This window comes from Lobosporangium transversale (assembly GCF_002105155.1).
Source record: "Lobosporangium transversale strain NRRL 3116 chromosome Unknown BCR41scaffold_17, whole genome shotgun sequence".
In the NCBI taxonomy this organism is placed as follows: domain Eukaryota; kingdom Fungi; phylum Mortierellomycota; class Mortierellomycetes; order Mortierellales; family Mortierellaceae; genus Lobosporangium; species Lobosporangium transversale.
The window spans coordinates 714,235-734,753 of NW_019028995.1; the positions used below are offsets into that span (position 1 = coordinate 714,235).

General features: G+C 41.3%; 10 protein-coding genes across 10 annotated transcripts; 6 read left to right on the top strand and 4 right to left on the bottom strand.

The window, feature by feature from the left end:
- Positions 1–63: 63 nt before the first annotated feature.
- BCR41DRAFT_353234 (hypothetical protein) lies at positions 64–1,107 on the top strand. The gene is made up of 3 exons (XM_022024103.1): positions 64–163; positions 266–384; positions 477–1,107. The coding sequence occupies exons 1-3, from the start codon at positions 73–75 to the stop codon at positions 951–953; spliced, it is 687 nt and encodes a 228-aa protein (XP_021881756.1). The 5' UTR covers positions 64–72; the 3' UTR covers positions 954–1,107.
- On the bottom strand, positions 998–3,069 carry BCR41DRAFT_353238 (hypothetical protein). The gene is made up of 3 exons (XM_022024104.1): positions 2,862–3,069; positions 2,593–2,770; positions 998–2,467 (listed from the first exon to the last, which is right to left on the bottom strand). Exons 1-3 carry the CDS (start codon positions 2,983–2,985, stop codon positions 1,114–1,116), a joined length of 1,656 nt encoding a protein of 551 aa, XP_021881757.1. The 5' UTR covers positions 2,986–3,069; the 3' UTR covers positions 998–1,113.
- A 1,806-nt stretch (positions 3,070–4,875) lies between these two features.
- On the top strand, positions 4,876–8,093 carry BCR41DRAFT_57032 (hypothetical protein). Its single transcript, XM_022030915.1, has one exon. It carries the CDS (start codon positions 5,126–5,128, stop codon positions 8,006–8,008), a length of 2,883 nt encoding a protein of 960 aa, XP_021881758.1. The 5' UTR covers positions 4,876–5,125; the 3' UTR covers positions 8,009–8,093.
- Positions 8,094–8,348: 255 nt separating this feature from the next.
- Positions 8,349–10,406, bottom strand: BCR41DRAFT_370580 (cation efflux family-domain-containing protein; the record flags this gene model as incomplete). Its single annotated transcript, XM_022026545.1, has 3 exons — positions 8,349–9,420; positions 9,537–9,777; positions 9,890–10,406. 3 exons carry the CDS (start codon positions 10,404–10,406, stop codon positions 8,349–8,351), a joined length of 1,830 nt encoding a protein of 609 aa, XP_021881759.1.
- A 2,325-nt stretch (positions 10,407–12,731) lies between these two features.
- On the top strand, positions 12,732–13,373 carry BCR41DRAFT_396093 (hypothetical protein; the record flags this gene model as incomplete). Its single annotated transcript, XM_022028778.1, has 2 exons — positions 12,732–12,972; positions 13,333–13,373. The coding sequence occupies 2 exons, from the start codon at positions 12,732–12,734 to the stop codon at positions 13,371–13,373; spliced, it is 282 nt and encodes a 93-aa protein (XP_021881760.1).
- A 321-nt stretch (positions 13,374–13,694) lies between these two features.
- BCR41DRAFT_305145 (hypothetical protein) lies at positions 13,695–13,931 on the bottom strand (the record flags this gene model as incomplete). The annotated part of the gene is made up of 1 exon (XM_022020779.1): positions 13,695–13,931. The coding sequence occupies one exon, from the start codon at positions 13,929–13,931 to the stop codon at positions 13,695–13,697; it is 237 nt and encodes a 78-aa protein (XP_021881761.1).
- A 663-nt stretch (positions 13,932–14,594) lies between these two features.
- BCR41DRAFT_353241 (dolichol phosphate-mannose biosynthesis regulatory) lies at positions 14,595–15,206 on the top strand. The gene is made up of 3 exons (XM_022024105.1): positions 14,595–14,684; positions 14,832–14,921; positions 15,015–15,206. Exons 1-3 carry the CDS (start codon positions 14,682–14,684, stop codon positions 15,177–15,179), a joined length of 258 nt encoding a protein of 85 aa, XP_021881762.1. The 5' UTR covers positions 14,595–14,681; the 3' UTR covers positions 15,180–15,206.
- Positions 15,207–15,572: 366 nt separating this feature from the next.
- Positions 15,573–16,077, bottom strand: BCR41DRAFT_396096 (dolichol-phosphate mannosyltransferase subunit 3; the record flags this gene model as incomplete). The annotated part of the gene is made up of 3 exons (XM_022028779.1): positions 15,573–15,623; positions 15,712–15,819; positions 15,955–16,077. 3 exons carry the CDS (start codon positions 16,075–16,077, stop codon positions 15,573–15,575), a joined length of 282 nt encoding a protein of 93 aa, XP_021881763.1.
- A 144-nt stretch (positions 16,078–16,221) lies between these two features.
- BCR41DRAFT_396097 (hypothetical protein) lies at positions 16,222–17,069 on the top strand (the record flags this gene model as incomplete). The annotated part of the gene is made up of 5 exons (XM_022028780.1): positions 16,222–16,248; positions 16,390–16,471; positions 16,598–16,677; positions 16,779–16,903; positions 17,003–17,069. 5 exons carry the CDS (start codon positions 16,222–16,224, stop codon positions 17,067–17,069), a joined length of 381 nt encoding a protein of 126 aa, XP_021881764.1.
- On the top strand, positions 17,024–20,482 carry BCR41DRAFT_353247 (P-loop containing nucleoside triphosphate hydrolase protein). The gene is made up of 6 exons (XM_022024106.1): positions 17,024–17,566; positions 17,662–17,739; positions 17,851–18,090; positions 18,198–18,556; positions 18,645–19,157; positions 19,270–20,482. The coding sequence occupies exons 1-6, from the start codon at positions 17,327–17,329 to the stop codon at positions 20,366–20,368; spliced, it is 2,529 nt and encodes an 842-aa protein (XP_021881765.1). The 5' UTR covers positions 17,024–17,326; the 3' UTR covers positions 20,369–20,482.
- The last annotated feature ends 37 nt before the right edge of the window (positions 20,483–20,519 follow it).

Below are 20,519 nucleotides of genomic sequence, written 5' to 3' on the forward strand. Positions count from 1 at the left end.
GACCAGAAGTGATTGCTGCATCGAGCCCTCAATTAACCATTTTATTTTTATTTTTTTTCCTCCGGAAAAAGCATGCGCAGAATAGGGATTTTTGCCAGGACAGGCTCATTCTACAGCATTCCCATCACCAGGACTCTTGGTACTACGCGCCATGTCCACTTTGGTATGGCGCTCTAAACGACCTTAGAAATAATAATAATGTAATAAAAACTGATCCAGCACGCCATTAACAAAAGATTTTATCATTATGTATTACAACGTTTAGCAGGGGTGACAGTATCTCTGGGAAGGCAACAGCAACAACAACAGCAACAACGCTCATATTCATGCGCAGATGGGAAGAGTGATGCTTCTGTATCTAATGAGCCTGAATGTCCTGAGCTCGTAAGTGCTTTCTTCATCGTATTCAAAAAAAATAAAATAAAAAACCTTGTGTATGATTACTAAAACATTGTTATTTTTATTAAAATATCTAGCCTTCAACTCCTTCTTGGTCCCTTAAAACTCTCATGGAAAAACGCGATGCATTCAACACGACCGATGATCATAGCAACGACATCACACCAGAGACTATCGATCGACTTTTGAAACTCGCTCATCTCTGTAAACCTCAGGATCCAAAGGAGTTGAAACGTCTTGAGAGAGATGTGAGACGGATGCGTAACTTTTTAAACTATATCCGATCCACCGATGGATCCCAACATAATCAAACCACTCCTGTTGAGAACTTGAGGTCTTTGGTTGATGATGGCGTGGGCTTACGGCTCCGCCCGTCACCGGTATCATCAACATCAGAGAGCCTCCACCCGCATGGGTCACACAATGCACATAACGATGAAGAGAATGAACAAGAACTTTTGACAAGACGAGACATGTTACTCAAGAGACCCAAGCGAGTAAAGGGCAATTTCTTTGTTGTTGGAACAGAACTCGATCCCAAAGAAGACAACTAATACGCCAATTCGCTTTATTTTATTGTTACTTTATTTGTTGTTTTTTTTTGTCTTTTATTGGGGGATAATATGTACAATACAATGGTGTAAAAAGAGAATATGCAGAATTTTGGAGAAAGCGAAGCAAAAATAAAAATAAAACAGTTGTTGATAGCGATTTTCACCGCAGCTCGACGGGTGGCTCTTGTTCTGGAATGCACTTAAGCTCAAAAGCTGGCGCCCTGTATGCAGCAACTTCTTCTGGGGTTAATGGTTCACCCTTGACAGAGAATTTAATCCCTGTTGCCTGGACCATTTTGAGTGTGCTATCATTCACTGTTGATTCTTTTTCCTTTTTTGTAGAACCGGAATTGCCAGCGTTTACTCCAAAAGCCCCTCCTTGGCCTTGGCCTTGACTTTGACCTAGTGCCGACTGTCCAAATGCATTAAAGTTGCCAGAATTTCCAAACACGCTATTGCCTCCTTGGCTAAAAGCATTTTGAGACTGTTGCTGCTGCTGCTGCTGCTGTTGTTGTTGGGAAGCTCCCAAGGAACCCGATCCACTAAATGGGCTGCTTGTTGGTGCAGCTCCACCGTTTCCAAAGGCTGACTGCTGACCGAATCCTGATCCAGTCCCAAAGCCACTGGCTGTAGTCTGTGGTGCAGAGGGTGTTCCAAACGCATTTCCTCCTGTACCAAAGACACTCTGACCTGTCGCTCCTGCAAATCCACCGCTATTCCCACCAGTGCCAAATGCACTGCTTAAGTTTCCTGCCGCGGCAAAAGAATTCTGCCCTGTTCCTGCTCCCAAAGTTGATGTCTGGCCGAATGCAGAGTTCTGTTGTCCCAGAGTTGATGTTTGACCAAATACAGAGCTCTGCCCCAAGGACGATGGTTGACCAAAGGCAGAGGTTTGTCCCAATGCAGAGGGTTGACCAAACGCCGAATTTTGACCTAACGTTGATGTCTGGCCAAACGCTGAATTTTGACCCAAGGTTGATGTCTGACCAAACGCCGAATTTTGTCCTAATGTTGATGTTTGTCCAAAAGCAGAATTTTGGCCAAACGCTGAAGGCTGACCAAATACGGACGTCCCGGTTCCAGCGCCAGCGCCAGCTCCAAATGCGTTATTTCCAGCTCCTGAGGTTGAGACTGAGGTTGAAGTGGAAGGCAAGGTGCCGCCTCCACTAGGCCGAATATTATTCATAAAATAATTGTAGGCGCCTTGTGGGTCTTTGGCAATCTTTTGGATTTCTTGATCCATGCTCACGGTCAATTGTTGAAGCTTTTGCATGAATGCATTCTGCATCCCCGCCGGCCCTGTTCCGGCTGCTGTAGCAGCTGCCATGAGACCAGAGTAATCTCCTGTCGCTGGCGGTAATGCTGGGTTCTGAGCTTCGTAGTACATCAGCCGAAGTTCCTCTGGTTGCAAATCCTTTCCAGGGATCAAGTTGGGTTCCTCTTTTCCTGGACCATAAGACGAAAATTGATGTATAGGCCTGTCATTCATAAGATCGTTGAGGATTGTATTTGCACTAATCAAGGCGTTTCGAAAAGATAGAAATAGGAATTGAGAGGGTATTAGAAAAAAAAAAAAAAAAAACATATTTCCATTGTTGCTCATGGAATAAAATATTTAAGGTTGCTTTTGTATACTTACTCGAAAGCAATCTTTTTAGTTCCTGCCGTATTTGTTCCCGCGGCATTACCACCGGCAGCGGTCCCAAAAGCGGAATTTCGGTTGTTACCAAATCCGCCACCGCTACCAAATTTCTGCTGTTGTCCAAAACCGCCACCGCCACTACCAAAACCGCCTCCACCGCTATTTCCGCTCAAGGCTGTTAAAGGGACAAAAAAGAGTTACATATGAGTAAGATTCTGTCGTTCATTAAAAGGAATCAGAAAGTGTGAATAGAGGAAGAAGCTTACCGCTAAAAGAATTGTTGTTTGTAAAACCGCCTCCAAATCGTGTTCCTGTTTGATGAATGTTTCGGCATTGGTCACCAAATTTACATCTTCCTTGTTGGAAGAAGGTACAGATCTGACCCGACATAATGGTGCAGTGGAAGAGATTAACGAGGAATAACTTGGCTTTGCTGAGAGCTTTTTTTTTTAAGAATATGTATAATGAATAAAAAAAGGAAAAGAGCTTAAACAACCGCGCCGCCGTCTAACTCTTTTATTCAAAGCCACATGAGCTTTTTTCTTTTTTTAAATCATTCAGGAAGACGCGCCCTGTGGACGTATCTTGGCCACGAATAAAATGCTCATCCGGCTTATTACCTATTGTGTGTCATGTCCGGAAGTGGCAAACATAGAAAACGATGTACATTAAGATTCTATTAGTATTCGAAATTGGTACATAATCTCGTAGTAATTGGTACGTACTAGTGTCAAACGCTTTGCTGTTTCCTGGATGGGTGATCAAAGAGGACGAGAATAGATATGAGGAAACATTTTGATGTCATTTTATGTTTTGGTTTGATCGAAAGTCGACCTTGGTTGAGTGGCAATCCCAGATGTTGGACTTTTGCACATGTTTGTAAACATGGTATCATGAGATCAGGCCATTTTTCATTTTCAACGGTTTTGGTTATGGTTGTGGATACAGAGAAATCGGAAAAAGGCACACTCCTCTTCCAAATCCAGGGAGACAGGAATGAAAAGCAAGTAAGCAAGAGCTGACATGTTGGCTCTTGACCACATCCAACAAAGATGTAAAGGTAAAAAGAGGACTGTGGGCCATGGCCATTCCGCTGTAGTAATTACATTTTGTTTGTTTCTATCCTATCGAACACAACAACCCTCAAAACCAGCTCAACTCTGGCTCTTTTTTTTTTTTTTTTTTTTTTTTTTTGCTCTTGCTCCTTGTTCTTGTTCCTTTTTTTTCTCCTTTCCCCTTCCTTACCCCCTCATCTCTTTGCATGCTCCTTCCTCATTTCTTTCTCTTGCTCTCTCTCTACTGTCATTCTCTTTCTCTCTCATTCTCATTCTCATTTTCATTCTCATTCTCACTCATTCTCACTCACTCATACACACACTTTCTCTCACAGCGTTTTCTTAACGATCCTTGCCAATCACATTACTCTACATTGCTCATTCCTTCTCTTTCCTCACTACCTATTCTTATTTATTCATTCTTTGTCTTCATTAGCCTCAGCCTCCATCGCTCTATTTCTGCCTCTCATTCTTTGCTCTTCTGCCTCAACGCTTAAAAAAGAAAATAAATCACAGCTGGTAATAATAATAAAAAACAATTTAAAAGCAATGGAACAGAAAAAATTATAATCACACAATGCACACACATACACTCTTTATTCTTTCGATGGCAATGAAGCCTTTTTCATCGCATGTCCCTTCTCTTCCTTTCCTTCTCTCCTCATTTTTAATTTTTTTTTATGTAATTGCTATTATAATCCCCTTTTCTTGTAACCCTCTCCTTTTCTGCCATGGTATTTCTCTCTATCCCCCCTTTCTTGTTTGCTCTCAGTGAAGACCGAACTTTGTCAACTGACAACTGCCAATTAGTGGTTGCTATGACGACGCGGACATATAAAAAAAAGGAGGGTGATTGAGCCATTGGCTGACATGTCTATCGTGAGTGTGTGTGCTTGTGCGAGGGAGAGACACCATTTGTCGAGAAATGGTTAGACAACCATGTCATACGGGTTATGTAAACACAATATCTGCATCTCACACTCACAAAACTGCAATTATTAATATTATTGTTGTTTTGGACCGTTTATCATTCCTTCTAGCCTTTCATCCCCATTTCCGCTAGTCCTTCTACTAGACTTGATCTTCCGCGCAAGGACTAAATATTGCTGACGCTTATCACATCAACAACACAAAGACATAGGCTAACAGTGGCATAGAGCATCGGACCAGGAATCAACAGAAGCAGTTGAGAGTGTGACAAAAAGTTCAAGGACATCCCCAAGTGCATACAGGATCATCATTGCAAAATAGGGGAGACATAAGCAATTAGGCCATATTGTCTCTCCAGCCATGAGCCTCGTTGCTCGACGTGGATAACCACCTTCACCAACGCACTATTTGACCTACGACTGAAAAGGTCAAGCAGATCAAAGCACCCTTCTACTCCTTTTTTTTATTTTTTTATTTCTTCTTCTCTCTTTTCACGCACCTTTTAATCACTCGGCCACACTGAGTCATAAACAAAAAAGCTAAGCATGATACCCAGTCCACAGATGCAACCACAGCGGCCTCGGTTACCAGTATCAACTTCAAGTGGCACAGGTAGCAGCTCTGCAAACAATGCTAATATTGGGACTGTGGGCAATTCACCAGCATCCAGTACGACGCCTGTTCCGTTTTACAACGTTCATCAGCCATCCGCACGGTCACCACTCAGTCAGGAAACAACGCCTTTTGGACTCTTTCGACATAAAAACTTGTCTACTTCTGCTCTCCCAACAACTCAAAGTCCAGCATCGTCATCATCAAACCTGGCTTTAGCCCCAGTCACCTCCGCTTCAACCACCAGTTATTCTCCCAACTCATCCTATACCAACCTTGCAGACTCTTACAACGCTAGCCAAAAGAACATAGATCCAACGTCCCGTCAAAATGCTACTTATTCGCCGTCAACTCCACTCCCACCTCCTTTACAGCTGCATGCCAAAATGAACAACACTAGTTCAAGTCCAAAGATCAATGGAAGGCCATCCTCTTTTCAATATGTAGCTCAGTACTATGCCTGGTGGGACTACATTGCACGAGAGCATGATGAACTTTCGTTCAAAAAGGGTGATATTCTGTTAGTTAGCCGTGAATTCGATGATCTATGGTGTTTAGGCTCAGTCATGAGGCCTGATAAACGGACAAGCGCACGGCATGGTTTCTTTCCTTTACAGTATTGCTCTTTAGAAAGTCAATGTTATGTCCCTGCTACCAGAGTGGCTGCTCGTTCAGGAACAATACCAGGAACAGAACCAGGTGGCCGATTAAGCATCGTCCATCCTTTCAATGCCACAGCTCAGGATGAATTGACGCTTCGACCAGGAAATCAAGTGCGACTCATTCATGTCTTTGATGACGGCTGGGTCCTCGGGGAGCAGATCGATCATGCAGGAGTTGTCATTGCAGTGGGTGCGTTCCCAGCTTCCGTTGCTAAGCCTGTCACTGCCATTGTCTTGGAGTCTTTGGCCGCAGCATCAGGAGGGGCAACATTAGCAGGAGCTGTTGCTGCTTCAGTTTCTTCTCCGTCAAAACAGAGGCATGGAAGCTCCCCTCTTGTTCCAACGGCACAAGACATTGGTCTCATTAAACTTTCTCGACAACGAGAAGAAAGTAACGGCAGCACGGGCCCTTATAACGCTTTGTATAGTCACCAAAACTCAAGTGGTCATCTTTTACAGTACCATACCAATGGCAGCAGTATAAATAGTTCAACTTCCACCATCAAACTACCAGGGTCACCCACATCTTCGCCTTTTGCTCCTGGACAAAGCCATCGAGCATCGCCCCCCATCATTTCAGCGAGATCACCACTCTCAGGAACAGAATCTTCACGCACTAATCCCCACCCTAATCGTACTAGTATTCAGAGCTTAAATGATGGAAAGCGGAATGGAAACAACAACAATAGCAGTAATAGCAACAACAATAATGGAGCAACGTCACCTACAGTGACGGAAGAACAAGTCATACGGGCTCTTCAGGATAGGCCAGCCCAGGATGCAATTCTTCAGTTATATTTAGCTCAGAAGGGCGATCCTAATATTGTGGATGCAAACGGAAACTCGTTGTTGCACCTGGCGATCATTGCACACTCACAAGCCAGTCTTGTTTTTCTACTGAATGCACCAGATATTCGTCTAGAACATGGATCTCCTATCAGTCCACTTTATACGGCGGTGCGCTTCCGCTCATGGAAGGCAGCGCAGCAGCTGCTTATTCAGGGAGCAGATCCGAATGTGCACGATGAACGCGGCCTATCGGTTTTGCACGTTGTGTTGCTGTTCATGACCAAAGGTGATACATTAGCAGAAGAAGTTGTTCATCTCTTGTGTGAGAATAAGGCAGATGTCAATTGTGTCGCAAATGACAAAAGAGTTATACCGCTATCGATCGCAGTCGAACGCGAACTTTGGGCAGAGGTTGAAATTTTGATGGCTTATGGAGCAAATCCCCACTTGATTTGGGGCAGAGATCGGCGACAGAGCATAGGATTAGGACAGATGGATGGAGTTGGAGCCATTACGAATGGCAACACCAATAACAACGCGCTCACAGCTCTAGCCACTACGACTAGCTATTTCAACGATCCTTTATGGGAAGCAGTGAATGATGATAAAGTCCATTTGGTTAGACTACTACTCAAATTCTATTATGCCCCAACTAGCTTTGCAGCAACAGCAGCAGCAACATCATCTTCACCGTCGCCTTCTCCATCTTCAACACAGTCTTCGCAGTCTTTTTTCGGGCCTCAACACTCATTTCTGCATCATTCATCTGCATCGTCTTTTACTACCAACAATGGCAGTAGTACCAACATCAATATCCCTAATATACCACATGGAGCATCTGTGCCTATGCCGTTTGCAGGAAATGGCGTAGGTGGTCCTGGAACACCACCATCAATCCCTTCACCGTCCTCAGCTCAATCTTCCCCGGGGTCAGCAGCCTTGGTTGGATACATGAGCCAACGTGCCAATGCAGCAGACAGTGTAGGGTCTCCAAAGTTGGCAACACTCCCAGGTGGCAGTGGTCATGTGGGCTCGTTCACCAATGCCAGTGCTAATCCTAATATGGTGGGAGGCTCAAACCCAATCTATGTGATTACACCCAAGGTATTACTTCAAGCATTGACATTAGCGAAGGACCTGGGCCACAATGACTGTCTACAGGTGTTATCTCGACCTGAAGTAACGTTGAAAGAAGGAACCCTGTATGGTACAGGCAGCTATGGATACAACCAACTTCACAGCCAGAGTTTCTATGGCCCGTTCCATAATGGCCCTGGACACGGGTCAGGAGGCGCGAATGGCAATCATGGTGGAGGCAAGGAGCACCGTAATCTGATTCAAAAGCTTACGAGTCTATTCAAGTAATCTGTTTACCTTCCAACCACTATTCTTATTCTCATTCTTTTTTCTTTTTTTTTTTTTCCTCTTTTACTTAATTTCATATACCTTGACTTTTTTTTTTTTTTTTTTTTTTTTTCCCTTCTTCTTCTTCTCTTGTCACCTAATGCTTTCTATTCACATATGCCTTATTTCTTTTCGTCCGTTATTATTATTATTTTGATTCTACGTTATCCAAGTGCAAAACAACAAATCTGTATTTATAAACCCTGCCCTTGTTATTCTATTTCGTAATAGTATTTATTATGATGATCAATGATAAAGAAAAAAAGAAAAAAAAAAAAGTAATATTTAAAAAGACTGAAACTCAAGACCATCGAGTAGACTCTGTACGTAGGGGTGTTTCCTGTTCCATTTCTGTTTCACTCTCATCATCGCCATTGTCGAGCTTGTGACGATTGTTGCGATATTGACTTAGAGGTGTCCCTGCACGTGTAGTTTCGTGTGAAAAGACATGTGAGTGCGTATAAAGATGCTTGTTTTCTGAATCACCAGGATGAGTAAAGGGGTTGTTGTTATTGTTATTATCCTCATCCTCATCTTCGATTGAAAAAATAATATCATGGTCATGCTTTGCCGGCAAATTAGTCGTTGAATGAGCACTGCCACTACTATTGTCACCATTATGAATGCCAGTAGCAGTGGCAGTGACAGTACCGTGTTTCGCAAGCGATGATGATGAGGCCCTCTGTGTGTACAATGCTACTTGGATAGTACATTTCTTAATCCCATATCGTTTCTTGATCATCCTCCGTACAGTAGTGACAATAGCAGCAGCTTTTCGTAGGTCCTTGATCTCTGGTTGTAAATAAATTTCACCAGCAAGAGCAGCCTGTCCAATAGTCAAGGACCATACATATAACGTCTTGACTTCCAAAACTCCAGGAACATCACAGATGGCCTCTTTGATCTCTTCAGAATCCATGCCTCGGGGTACACTCTCCATCAAAATAGAGACTGATCGCTTAAAGACACCCAAAGTGGTTCCGATCACGAGGATTGAGAAGACAAATGTACAGATCGGATCCAGATAGGTCCAATCTGGAAAGAAGGTGATGAAAAGCGATGAGATAAGGACGCCAATGGATGATAAAAGATCACCCAAGACATGGAGTGTTGCTGCAGTGATATTTAGATTGACGTGGTGATGATGATTGGAGTGGCCGTGGTCGTGGCTATGGCTATGGCTGTGATCATGATCATGCTCATGATGTGAGTGTGATTTGTGAGTGAGGGGATCCAAATCATGATCGTGCTCTCCTACAGCTTGAAGAGGTACATGCCCTTGATGTGTATGGCTATGTCCAAATCCATGCGAGTGTCCATGCTCATGATCGTCTCCATGGTGATGGTGATGTCCGCCTAATACGAACATCAAACTATAAGCGCAAAAAAAAAAAAAAAAAAAAAAAAAACAATATTAATCAGTATTTTTTTTCCTTTCTATCATTCATCCATGTTGTAAGGAAGGACAAATGAGGGAATGGTGGTTTACATGATGTTCACAAAGACGCCTAAGCCTGCAATAATAGCCATGGTCTTGCCATTAATATTAATTGGGTTCCTGATTCGATCGTATGCTTCAACAACCAGCGCTAATGTCAAGCCCCAGATCAAGAAGATGGAGAAAAGTGCACCTAATACTTCTGCTCGATGATATCCAAATGTATGTACAGCAGTTGAGGGACGGTGAGAGAGATAGATGGCTGCCAATGAGATCGCAAATGATACAATGTCTATTATGATGATAGGTGATTAAAAAGAAGATAAAATAGAAAGAAGTTTATTAGTATGCATTGTCCACCTTAAAAAAAATTGCTGGATTTTTTTTTTCTTTTTTTTTCTTACCAGATAAGAGATGGAAAGAATCACTAAGAAGAGCTAATGAATCTGACCACAATGCACCCAAGAGCTCAATGATGAAAAAAGTACCGCACAGGGCAACTGCAATTTTAAGACGTCTTTGGTCCCTTTCTGTTTTCTTTTGCAATTGTAATAATGAAGGTTCATCCTCTTCATCCGTATCGTGAAAAAAAGCAGCATCATCTTGGTGGTGATGATGATGGTGATGATCCTCTGTTGACATTGATGATTTTCCTATATCCTTATGTACATGTGAGTGTGAAGTATGGCTGCGAAGGTGGCTATGATGATGGTGGTGGTGTTCCAAGCGTTCATCCTCAGGTCCTGAAGATGTTGACATGATAGAATCATTTACAGTTGATCCAGATAACTTTGAAAACTTTACAATATCATCCTCCTGATGTTGTGAATCGTGCTGTGCTGAAGAAACCTTGGTGCGACCAATACTGGTGTTGTCGTGGTCCATCAGTGGTAACAACGGCTCATCATCTTCATGAGCCATGGCATGGTTCACCATCTAGTAAGTAGAGAGAAGGGGGAAGGAAGGGAAAGGAAGGAGGGAAGAGAAGGAGGGGAGTTTGAAGATCAAAACTATTTTTAAAAAAAAAAAAAAAAATTCTTCTTTTGGAGAGTTCAAGAATAAGATGACTAGTCAAATAAGCAATGAATGAAAAGTTTTTATTGTAAGAAAAAAAAAAAAAAAAAAAAAAAAAAAAGGAGAGTGGAGAGGGTAAAAGGTATAGGAATGAGAATGAAGGAAAGAGGATGATCCGATGGAGAATGAAGGAAAAAAAAAGAGAACAAAAAGAAGAAGAGCAGAGAACAGAAAGATGCTGATGGTGCATCGGGAAGGGAGAAGGACCCCTTTCAATTGCTCACAAAAGTAAAAATACACAGTACGCATAAAATAAAAAAATAAAAAGACAAACCACCCTTTTTCAAGTAAACACATGCACATGGCATTTGGGTTACAAGAATAGAAACAATGCGCCATTCGCCACTAGAGACGTAGAGACGATTTGTTCAGACGCAGGTGACCACTCAGGGCCTTGACATGAACTTCTGCTGAATTAAACACAAAGTTAAAATGCCCGTGCACAAACAGACAAACATGTACATGGCACTACTGGTTTGTGTTGATGATCCCCATGTTCTCTCTCTCTGCTACCATCACCGCCATCGATTTTTTTTTTTTTCTTCTTCCAGGACTTTTTTCAGTTCTTCATTATATTCGTTAGATATATGACCTTGTTTGCTTTATAAAAGAACAACTTCTTTTTTTTTTTTTTTTTTTTTTTTTATTCAGAATGGTTGCAGTTGTGGCCAGCAGTTACGCGTGTAAACAAAGAAAAAAAAAAATTTAACCTTCAAAGTGAAAAACTGTGGGAAATGCCAATAGCTTTGTCATACATTGTGATCCATTAGGGAGTGATATTCTACTAGTTGTACAATGGTCAAAACGGCCTTTTCATATTCATGGGTGGATGCAATTGATGCAATTGATGGGAAAAAAAACAAATTGTTTGTTTACATTTGTTATGGACCCGTTGCATATTCACAAGCGCAGAATTGGATACTGATGGGATCCCAGGTACAAACCGTGTCATGAGACAAGAGATTCGCCTATTAACAATTACTATAAACTCTTTCCAGTGGAAAAGTCTATATACATGTTTGTATGTGTTTATATACACTCCACGCTTGATTTTAAGTCAGATTTATCATAAAATCAAGCGTACTCTCTCTCGTGTCTCGACCAACCCACGTTTGTTTACATCTCTGAACATCAACTTTGCTGGGGTTGATACAGAACTGGCGATATGAACGGGACCGGACCGGAGCCGAGTCCTGGATCCGCGTTCTAAATCACTCTGTCCTGCCAAAGAGAAATGACAGATGAAGAGGATAGCAGCGCTATTTTTTGTTTTTGATCCTTTATTGGGATGTTAACTGGCGCCCCTCTCAGCCTTTTTTTTTTCTAAAAAAAATCTGCGACTAGATGCATGTCACTGTAGCGTCTCTAAAACGAAGGCATGTTGCATTTGCGATCACCCAGGATACAACCAAAGTACATGTCCAAGCAATAAAGGAAGAGCTCCATATTCAATATTTCGGTTTTGTCAACGTAGCAGGAACCTTGATGACCTTGGCGAAAGCGAACGACCTGCGCGAAGGCAAAGGTAATCTACCCTTTGGTCACAGTTTATATAGACACAATGCCTTTTGGTTTTCGGTTATTCTATCGCCTCTTCAACTTCACGTCCACTACAGCGGGTTTTAAACCTACCTATCTGTTGGTCCTCCATCCAATGCTGTGGTTGCCAAATAATCTTCTTCTTTCATGTAGTTTACTTTGTCTTTATTTCTAAATTTTATTCTATTTTTTGGCAGTAGTAAAATAACCGAGGCTTTAATCATTTTCATATATTTACTATCCAAGTATTTGTGTGGCATTCTGTTATCGTTTGCTGTTGCAGTCAAAGTTTTATCCATGTTTATATCACGAGGAAAGAGCCGACCATTTAAACTAATAGTTTTTAAGGAAGAGAGCTGAAGGGATTTTGAAGGGCTACAGAATCATGATGCATTAAATTCATGGTTAGAAGGCTCTAAAGGTTTGAGTCGGTTCCCAACCCTACTTGAAGGGTATAATAATATATCGAGGGATGAGAAAAGGGATGAGAAAGCCAGTAGGAAGAGATTGAGAGTGATCCTTGGCTTATTCGGGTATAAATATGTACCCCCATGGGCTTCTTTTTCTTTTTTTATTGTTATCATCCAAGTTCACCTCCATCGGATTTCTAAACTGCCCTAGTACTTGAAAACAATGAAAGTCATAAAGCTCTGCTCTACCAACATCAAGGCTTGCAACTGGACTCTCCTCAAGTATGCCATCCCAATGGCTGCTATTGCTACAGCTGTCCTGGCTACAGAAGCAACCCGACCTCTCGCCACTGTAGCGGCAGGGACTGACGCTCATCTAGAACCAAAAGGCGAATTCACTCACCACTTTCTATGTCCCGCATCGAGTGGATTCTTCAGAAACCCAAGGGACTGTCGTACCTATTGTAAGTGCTTTTGAGGCATTCCATACCTGAAATTGTGCCCTAATAACCTTCATTGGAACGATAACATTAAGCGATGCGACTATCCAGAACATGCTGGATGCCACTTCCACCCTGGTCATCAAAGCCACAAGGCCACACAGACTACCAAATAAACATCAGCATAACAGGGGTAAAATGGCTTATAGCAGCCAAGTGTTCATTACTTTTTGATCCTTTATCGCTCTGCCCCATCATCCATACAAGTGCAGAATTCTAGTACTAAGTACAAAGGCTTTGGATAGACAAATAGGTAAATAGAAGAGTGTGAGAATAAAATATGGGCCCATACACTACATGCATGCGGTGTTTTTTTGTTTCTAGGTAAATGGATATTACCAAGTATCTATGTCTGTCTTCCTTAGAAACGATATGGGTCCTTCTGTAGTCCCATGTTGTAAGTTTATGGCGTGGTTATGTAGTGCATTATTGCCACTAGCTTCTACTGCTCGTTTAATCAAATAATTTTGTCCGCATCTTTTGAAATCGACCAGTTCTTTTGAATAACAGGAAGTGATAAATTGATGAATAAAAAAGAAAGAAAAAAAAAAATCGAGAAAATACTTTGGAAGGAGTTTCTTCATTCGACACAAGGTTGGTCTTCTATTTAGTTGTTTCCGTAGAATATCATCTTTCTATCTTTCTTTTTGTTTATTCTTCCCTTTTTTTTTTTTTTTTTTTTTTTTTTATGCAGACTCCTCATGGTGCTTCTCAACCTTTCTCCATCCCTCGACACGTTTCTCCTTGAGAGCATTCATGTACAGTTCAACGAGGTGACGGCAGTTTTGGTAGTGGTTAACGCCCTCAGCACGATGACACTTCTTCAATTCCTTTTGAATGATACGGCCCTCCATGGCATTGATCCAGGATTCGCGGACAGCAAGAGCGCGCGAGCGGAGAACAGCTATGAAATAATTGTTCATAATATTGTTGTGAGTGATTATTAAATATCCCAAGATAGAAAAAGATGTGATATTGTGTTCCATATGATGAATTGCAGCCTTAATCTTGGTCTAAACCTATTCCGAGCTTAAAGCCGGTAATTTGTGGTCCATAGTGTTGATATTTCGGACCAACGCTAATGCTGACTGATGGTCCTGATTCCATTCTATAAATTTTCATCCCAATTCCTAGTTGGTTATTATTATGTACAATGCAGTAACATAAAGTGTTCCGAATGTTGATAGGGACGATATTACTGAATGAACTGCGTGTCAACCAATTTGTGGTTTGAAAAAAACATCCTAAATGCCGAAATATCTGTGATCAGGGCGTAGTAAGGAATGAGAAAGATTCTTACCGGCCTTGTCATTAGGGTCAACTTCAGTAAGAGGGACGACATTGTCGAATTTACGGTGAGTAGGGTACTCCCAGCTGTCAGCAGTGGTGGCCATAGTGAAGTATGTGAAGTGTACGTGTTAAAGCTTTTAAAAGTTTGATTGATGAATGTCTTTGACCATCCGTAGAGCGGCACAAAAAAACCCGAACACTGGACAGCGGCTCTCTCTGTCTTCTGTGGCTTTTTCTTAGTATGGAAGTAATTTTTTGACACTCATTTATGGGACTGTCTCATGAGAGTTCCATTACTTTATTAATGGACCATCTCCATTTCTATTTTTTCATCCATTCCTACTTCGTTTCTTTATTCGATATTACATCATCCAACAGTCGCCATGGTATGCTTCAGGAGGGATAAACGAACATTACAATCATCTCTTGACCACACCCGTAGCTCAGGAAAGCAGGCAGCATTCATTTAGTTCATTCAGTAACAATATTTTTTTATTTTTTTTTATTGGAACGCGATCTATTTTACACGCTAGGCTAGTGGACAGGATAAAATCGTGGGTGCGTCCCTCTTGACTTTCAGTACCGTTGTCTTTGTCTATTATACCCTTTGGGCGATTGTCATGGTAAATATTAGAGAAACGATCTGATACCTTTGTATCCTTTATCTAATGATTGATCGATCGATTAAATTAACTTTGTTTTTTTTGCAATTTTAGCCTTTTGTCGATGAGACCTACTTCCTTCATGATTATTTCCCTCCACGCGAATATGCAATCCGTATTCCCTGTGTGCTCTTAGTCTTTGGATTGACAGTTGTCTTGACTTTCCTCTCCATGGTTATGATCAAGAGCAAGAAGAAGGTTGAGAAAAAGGCAGCCTAAAGAAAAAAAAAAAAAATCAGAATAAAGATAAAAATGAGAGAGACAAACCACAATTGGAATTGGGCTGTAGCAGCTGCAACTACAACTCCAACTACAACTACAGCCGCAGTTACAGCCACAGCCTGGATCAGAAGATACATTTGGTTTTTTTTTTTTTTTTTTTCCGGCACACATCCATCAACAAAAAAATGAAGAAAAAAAGGATCCTTGCCAGATGATTCTGGATCTTATCTGCTTTCATTCACTTTATTTTCTGTATATTTGCGATATAATTTACACTAAAGACATTCTTGCCGTTCAGACAAAAAAAAAAATTGGAATGTAAACTTTTTTATTTTTATTTTTTTTTTATTATATGACAGGAAAAAAAGACATTGCATGGTAAATGGGAGTTCAAATTGTGACGCCTTTGCTCCTCAAATCATTCTGAGCTTGCGAAATTTGCTGTGTTGATAGGAAATTAAGGTGGCGTTAGGGATGGATCTTAAATTGAAAATTTAAAAAGTGTCATGCTGCCTCTAAAGAAACATACCGTTTGTAGCTCAACATAGGCTTCAGGACAATCACGGAAAGTCAGGACATGATATCCAATGTTACCAAGGCTGTAAGCGCCGAAGGTGACCAGCGCCCACCAAGGAAGCTATTTAATACGATACATGGGATTAAAGAAATATTGGTTTATGAATTTGAGCGCGTCGTATGTTTCATTATTCTAGCCTGCATTGAAAAGAGAAATGATGACAGGGGGGGCTGTCTTTTTTTTTTTTTGTCGTACAACAGGGAGAGTGAATTCCTGAACGGTCTTGGGCAGGGTAATGGGAAGCCACTGGAATAACAGGGCAAAGTATATAGCCGCGGTGATACCAAAGAAGGTAGCAGCCTCAGTTGCGCGAGTCATGATTTGATGTGATGGTTGAATGTTAAAAAAAAAAAGGGATGTCAATGAACTAAATGAAAGCAAAAGCCAGCAATCCTTGGTTGGTCATGTGATATAATTTATATAAAATAATTAAAAAGATTCAAATCTTTTTGGCAAAGAATCATGGAGTGCCTTGCATTGCATCCAAAGGTACGGGGGAGAATAATTTAGTTACCCTCATGACATGTTGATGACATGTAGTTAGTTTTCCTATAGAACTTGGAAACTAAAAGTTCGAGCCTTCCTACTGTACTAATATGAACGTTTGCATTTCTTCCACTTGTAAAACAGTTTCATGAAATAAGAGAAGAATGTTTATCGTTTCCGGATCACGCTGAACAGTTGCTCCAGATTTATCTAGATCTTACTCAGGGTAAACAAAAAAATCTGTCCAAAGTTTGTTTGACAATCATGTATTATCTTGAGCAAACTCGAATGAAATTAACTTTTTTTTTTCGATCATATGAATCGGGATACTTTTTATGAATGCAACTGTTAGCCAAGGATTTCGAGAACGTGCATGTTATTAAAGCGCCCTTGCTTGGAAGATGCTTAATTGAAGGAACGCATCCTGATAATGTAAAAAAGAAAGAAAAAAAAAGAGGCTTAGAGGAAGCAGCTTCTGAACTTGGGGCAAAATAGGATTGAACTTTTTTTTTTTTTTTTTTTTTTTTTTGCAGGGCCTCCAATACATGATTTTACCCGCGCATACATCCGAGGAATGGTCAGTTGCCAAAATGGAGTTTTTGTTCGATGCTCTACAACAGGAACAGGACCTGCGACTGAAAGATGCAGCGAAATCAAAGTACGTTTAGTGTTATCCACATTCTGATGATAGAGTGTGGTATTAACTTGATTCTTGACAGATGAAAATTGAACGTGAATATTTCCCAAAATTTGTTAGGATAACAATTGGTCTCATTACGACTGATTCCACCGTCACCTACCTGAATTTGACTCGCGGACTCTAACTTAAAAGGTCTTGTAATTAACAGTCACTAATTAAAAAAAAAAAGAGAGAGAAACTGACCATTTTTTTTATTGTTGCGCCTTGTCAGCAACACTCATTGTGCACATTCAGACTCTTAGTATTTCCCACACAAACAAACATACAAAGGCGCCCTCTTTATTTCTTTCTATTTTTTTCTTTTTATTTTTGCTAATTAAACAAACTCAACAAAACCTATTCCCACCACTCATTTTCGTGTCTTACAATTTACTCATTATAATGTTTCGACCAGAGGATCCTCCTAAGATTGAGGACTATAATGGTCTTTGGGCATGCCAAAAGCCTGTTTATGAATGGAAGGAGGAGTTCACTGAAGGCTCTGCACCCATTGACCTTGAACTTGAAACAGAGCTATTTGGCGATGATAGGCGTGTCCAAGCTGGGGTTCATTTCGATAAATACAGCAGGATTAGCGTGCGCCGCAAGGGTGGCCCAGATAGGCATACTCCTATCTCTAGTGTATGAATTGGAAATCTACTGCGCCAAGAAAAAAGAAAAAAAAACTAGTCGCTTACCCATCAAACTTTACTTTGTATTGTCGAATGCTATTCTAGTTTGAGGAAGCAGGGCTTCATCCAACTATTATGGATAATATCCGGCGGATGAAATATGTAGCTCCAACGCCTATCCAGGCAAGTTGAAAGAAGAGGCTTTTCCTTTTTTTTTGTGAGATGAAAAAAAAAAAAAAAAAAAAAAAGCTAAAATTTGCTCAACTGGTTTTTACATTCAAACATATAATGTAGAAAAATGCAATTCCATTGTTAATGGCAGGTTACGATCTCCTGGCCTGTTCTCAGACAGGTTCGGGAAAGACTGCTGCTTTTTTACTCCCGGTGTTGTCAAAAATCCTTTCAAAGATTGCTCGTTCAAGTTCACCAACACGCCCTCGTCCTGGAGCACGATGGACCAAAGCTTCGCCTCAAGCTTTAATTCTTCTTCCAACACGTGAGCTTGGCATACAGATATTCGATGAAGCAAGACGAGTAAGTTGTTCATTTAGGCTCCCAAAACCTCCACTTTTTTTTTTAATGCCACATTTTATTATATATCTTTTAGTCTTTGGTCTTGATTTTTTTTTTTTTTTTTATAGTTCACATACATGAGCCGTATTCGTCCGGTAGTCATTTATGGTGGTGCGGACTTGCGAATTCAAAGAGAACAACTATTACAAGGATGCGACCTCTTGATTGCCACACCTGGTCGACTTGTAGACGCTATGGAGCGAGGTATGGTGGCTCTTGATAAAGTCAGGCAATTAATATTGGATGAGGCAGATAGAATTCTGGATATGGGCTTCGAAACAACTATTCGAGAAATCTTATGCAACTCCGATCTCCCTCGAGATGAGACTCTGCACATGATGATGTTCAGCGCCACTTTCCCATCTCAAATCCAAGTCTTGGCGCGTGACTTTATGAAAGAGGATTATTGCAGACTTCGGATGGGAAGGTATTATTCATGGCCGTTTAAAGTCACTCCTGTACCTGATTATTTTCGAATGCACTAAGGTTTTATCTTTTCTTATTTTCTTTTGAAGGATTGGAGGCACCACAACGAATATCTTGCAAAAGGTCATTAAAGTGGATGAGCTCGATAAAGAGCAGACGCTTGTCGATCTTTTATACTCGCAGCCACCATCACGCACATTGATCTTTGTTGGATCGAAACGCATGGCTGATTATCTGGACGACATTCTTTACAACCAAAAATTCCCTTGTATTTCACTTCATGGTGACCGAAGTCAGCGGGAGCGAGAACAAGCTTTAGAAGCGTTTAAATCAGGCAGGAGCCCTATTCTCATTGCGACGTCCATTGCAGCACGTGGCCTAGACATCAAAAACGTGCTACATGTTATCAACTATGACCTCTGTGATGATATCGATGACTATGTGCATCGCATTGGTCGCACAGCTCGTGCTGGTAACCCAGGTCTTGCTACGACCTTCTATACTGATAGAAACTATGTGATTGCGCCACATCTGGTGAAGCTGCTAATTGAATGTGAGCAGGAGGTCCCGGAGTTCCTGCAGCCGTATATTACGGAAGAATCGTAAGTTTAACGTCGTGTTTTTTTTTTTTTTTTTTTTTTTTGGTCCGCTTAACAGATATATAAAACAACAACAACATTTCCTCTTCCTCCCCCCCCCTTCTTTTGTCAATAGATCTGAGGAAAATGACTTTGTGGACCCAGATACGTATGATACATTAAAGTTGGAACAACAACAGAATCATCAGAGTTATAACGGCCATGACACTCATAACGGCGCGGGCGTACATGATAGATATCAGTCTTCCTATTCAGAATCAAACAACCAGTCCCCATCTTACCAGAAAGCAGGGTTAGGAGATCGCTATTCAGGCACAGATAATCAGTACTCATCTTCCCAGAAAATGGGATTAGGGGATCGTTACTCAGAAGCAGATAATGAATATGGCCCTTCCCAAAAGGCAGGATCAGGGGGTCGCTTCTCGAATGTGGACAGCCAATACCCATCTTCCCAGAGAGCGGAGCTGGGGGATCGTTATTCAGATGTGGATAATGGTTACAAATCTCCCCAAAGAGCAGGATTAGGAGATCGTCTCTCGAATATGGACAGTCAATACCCGTCTTCCCAGAGAGCGGAGCTGGGGGACCGTTATTCAGATGTGGATAATGGTTACAAATCTCCCCAGAGAGCAGGATTAGGGGATCGTCTCTCGAGTATGGACAGTCAATATTCATCTTCTCAGAGAGCAGGGTTGGGGGATCGTTACTCAGATGCAGATAATGGATACAAATCCCCTCAGAGAGCAGGATTAGGGGACCGTCTCTCGAGTATGGATAGTCATCATTCACCTCTCCAGAGAGCAGGACCAGGGAATCGTAATTCAGATGCGGGCAATGAATATAATTCTTCCCAAAGAACAGGAACAGGAGGTCGTAATATGGATCCACTTGATGATTTGGTGCCTTCCTTTGAAAAGGCATCAATCAACAATCGTTACTCGAATGGAACCAATCATGACAGTCAGCCTACACAAGGCGCAACGCCATCAAACAATAATTGGGCTCCACGCGATGACAGGCATAGCAGAGATGACTATCCTGCTTCATTTAGCTCGACAAATAAGCCATTCAAAGAACCTGTTTCGCCATCAAAGGAGACGCAGGAGGGATTTGGAGATAATGCATGGTTAAAGGCTCCTACGGGATATCGCCAAGAAATGCGCACAAGTGACTGGGATGCGCGAGCGCAAGCACTTGCCCTCGGATGGAATTAAATGTGATGAATTTGGTTCGATATTTGATATACTACATAGTCCATCGTAATAGCTATGCTTTCTTTTTCTTCTTTTCTTTCTTTTTAGACTGCAAATAAACCGATATCATTGCCATATTGCTAATTGTTTATTTAATTATTTAGTCCATTCT

Coding starts and splice junctions, on each gene's coding strand:
- BCR41DRAFT_353241 (XM_022024105.1), top strand. Junction 14,922..15,014: donor CCCTTTGGGCGATTGTCATG/GTAAATATTAGA, acceptor TTGCAATTTTAG/CCTTTTGTCGATGAGACCTA.
- BCR41DRAFT_57032 (XM_022030915.1), top strand. CDS start 5,126: ATGATACCCAGTCCACAGATGCAACCACAGCGGCCTCGGTTACCAGTA.
- BCR41DRAFT_353238 (XM_022024104.1), bottom strand. CDS start 2,985: ATGTCGGGTCAGATCTGTACCTTCTTCCAACAAGGAAGATGTAAATTT. Junction 2,771..2,861: donor AAACAACAATTCTTTTAGCG/GTAAGCTTCTTC, acceptor TCCCTTTAACAG/CCTTGAGCGGAAATAGCGGT. Junction 2,468..2,592: donor ACTAAAAAGATTGCTTTCGA/GTAAGTATACAA, acceptor CGCCTTGATTAG/TGCAAATACAATCCTCAACG.
- BCR41DRAFT_353247 (XM_022024106.1), top strand. CDS start 17,327: ATGTTTCGACCAGAGGATCCTCCTAAGATTGAGGACTATAATGGTCTT. Junction 17,740..17,850: donor TAGCTCCAACGCCTATCCAG/GCAAGTTGAAAG, acceptor CATATAATGTAG/AAAAATGCAATTCCATTGTT. Junction 19,158..19,269: donor CCGTATATTACGGAAGAATC/GTAAGTTTAACG, acceptor TTTTGTCAATAG/ATCTGAGGAAAATGACTTTG.
- BCR41DRAFT_353234 (XM_022024103.1), top strand. CDS start 73: ATGCGCAGAATAGGGATTTTTGCCAGGACAGGCTCATTCTACAGCATT. Junction 164..265: donor TACGCGCCATGTCCACTTTG/GTATGGCGCTCT, acceptor TACAACGTTTAG/CAGGGGTGACAGTATCTCTG. Junction 385..476: donor AGCCTGAATGTCCTGAGCTC/GTAAGTGCTTTC, acceptor TAAAATATCTAG/CCTTCAACTCCTTCTTGGTC.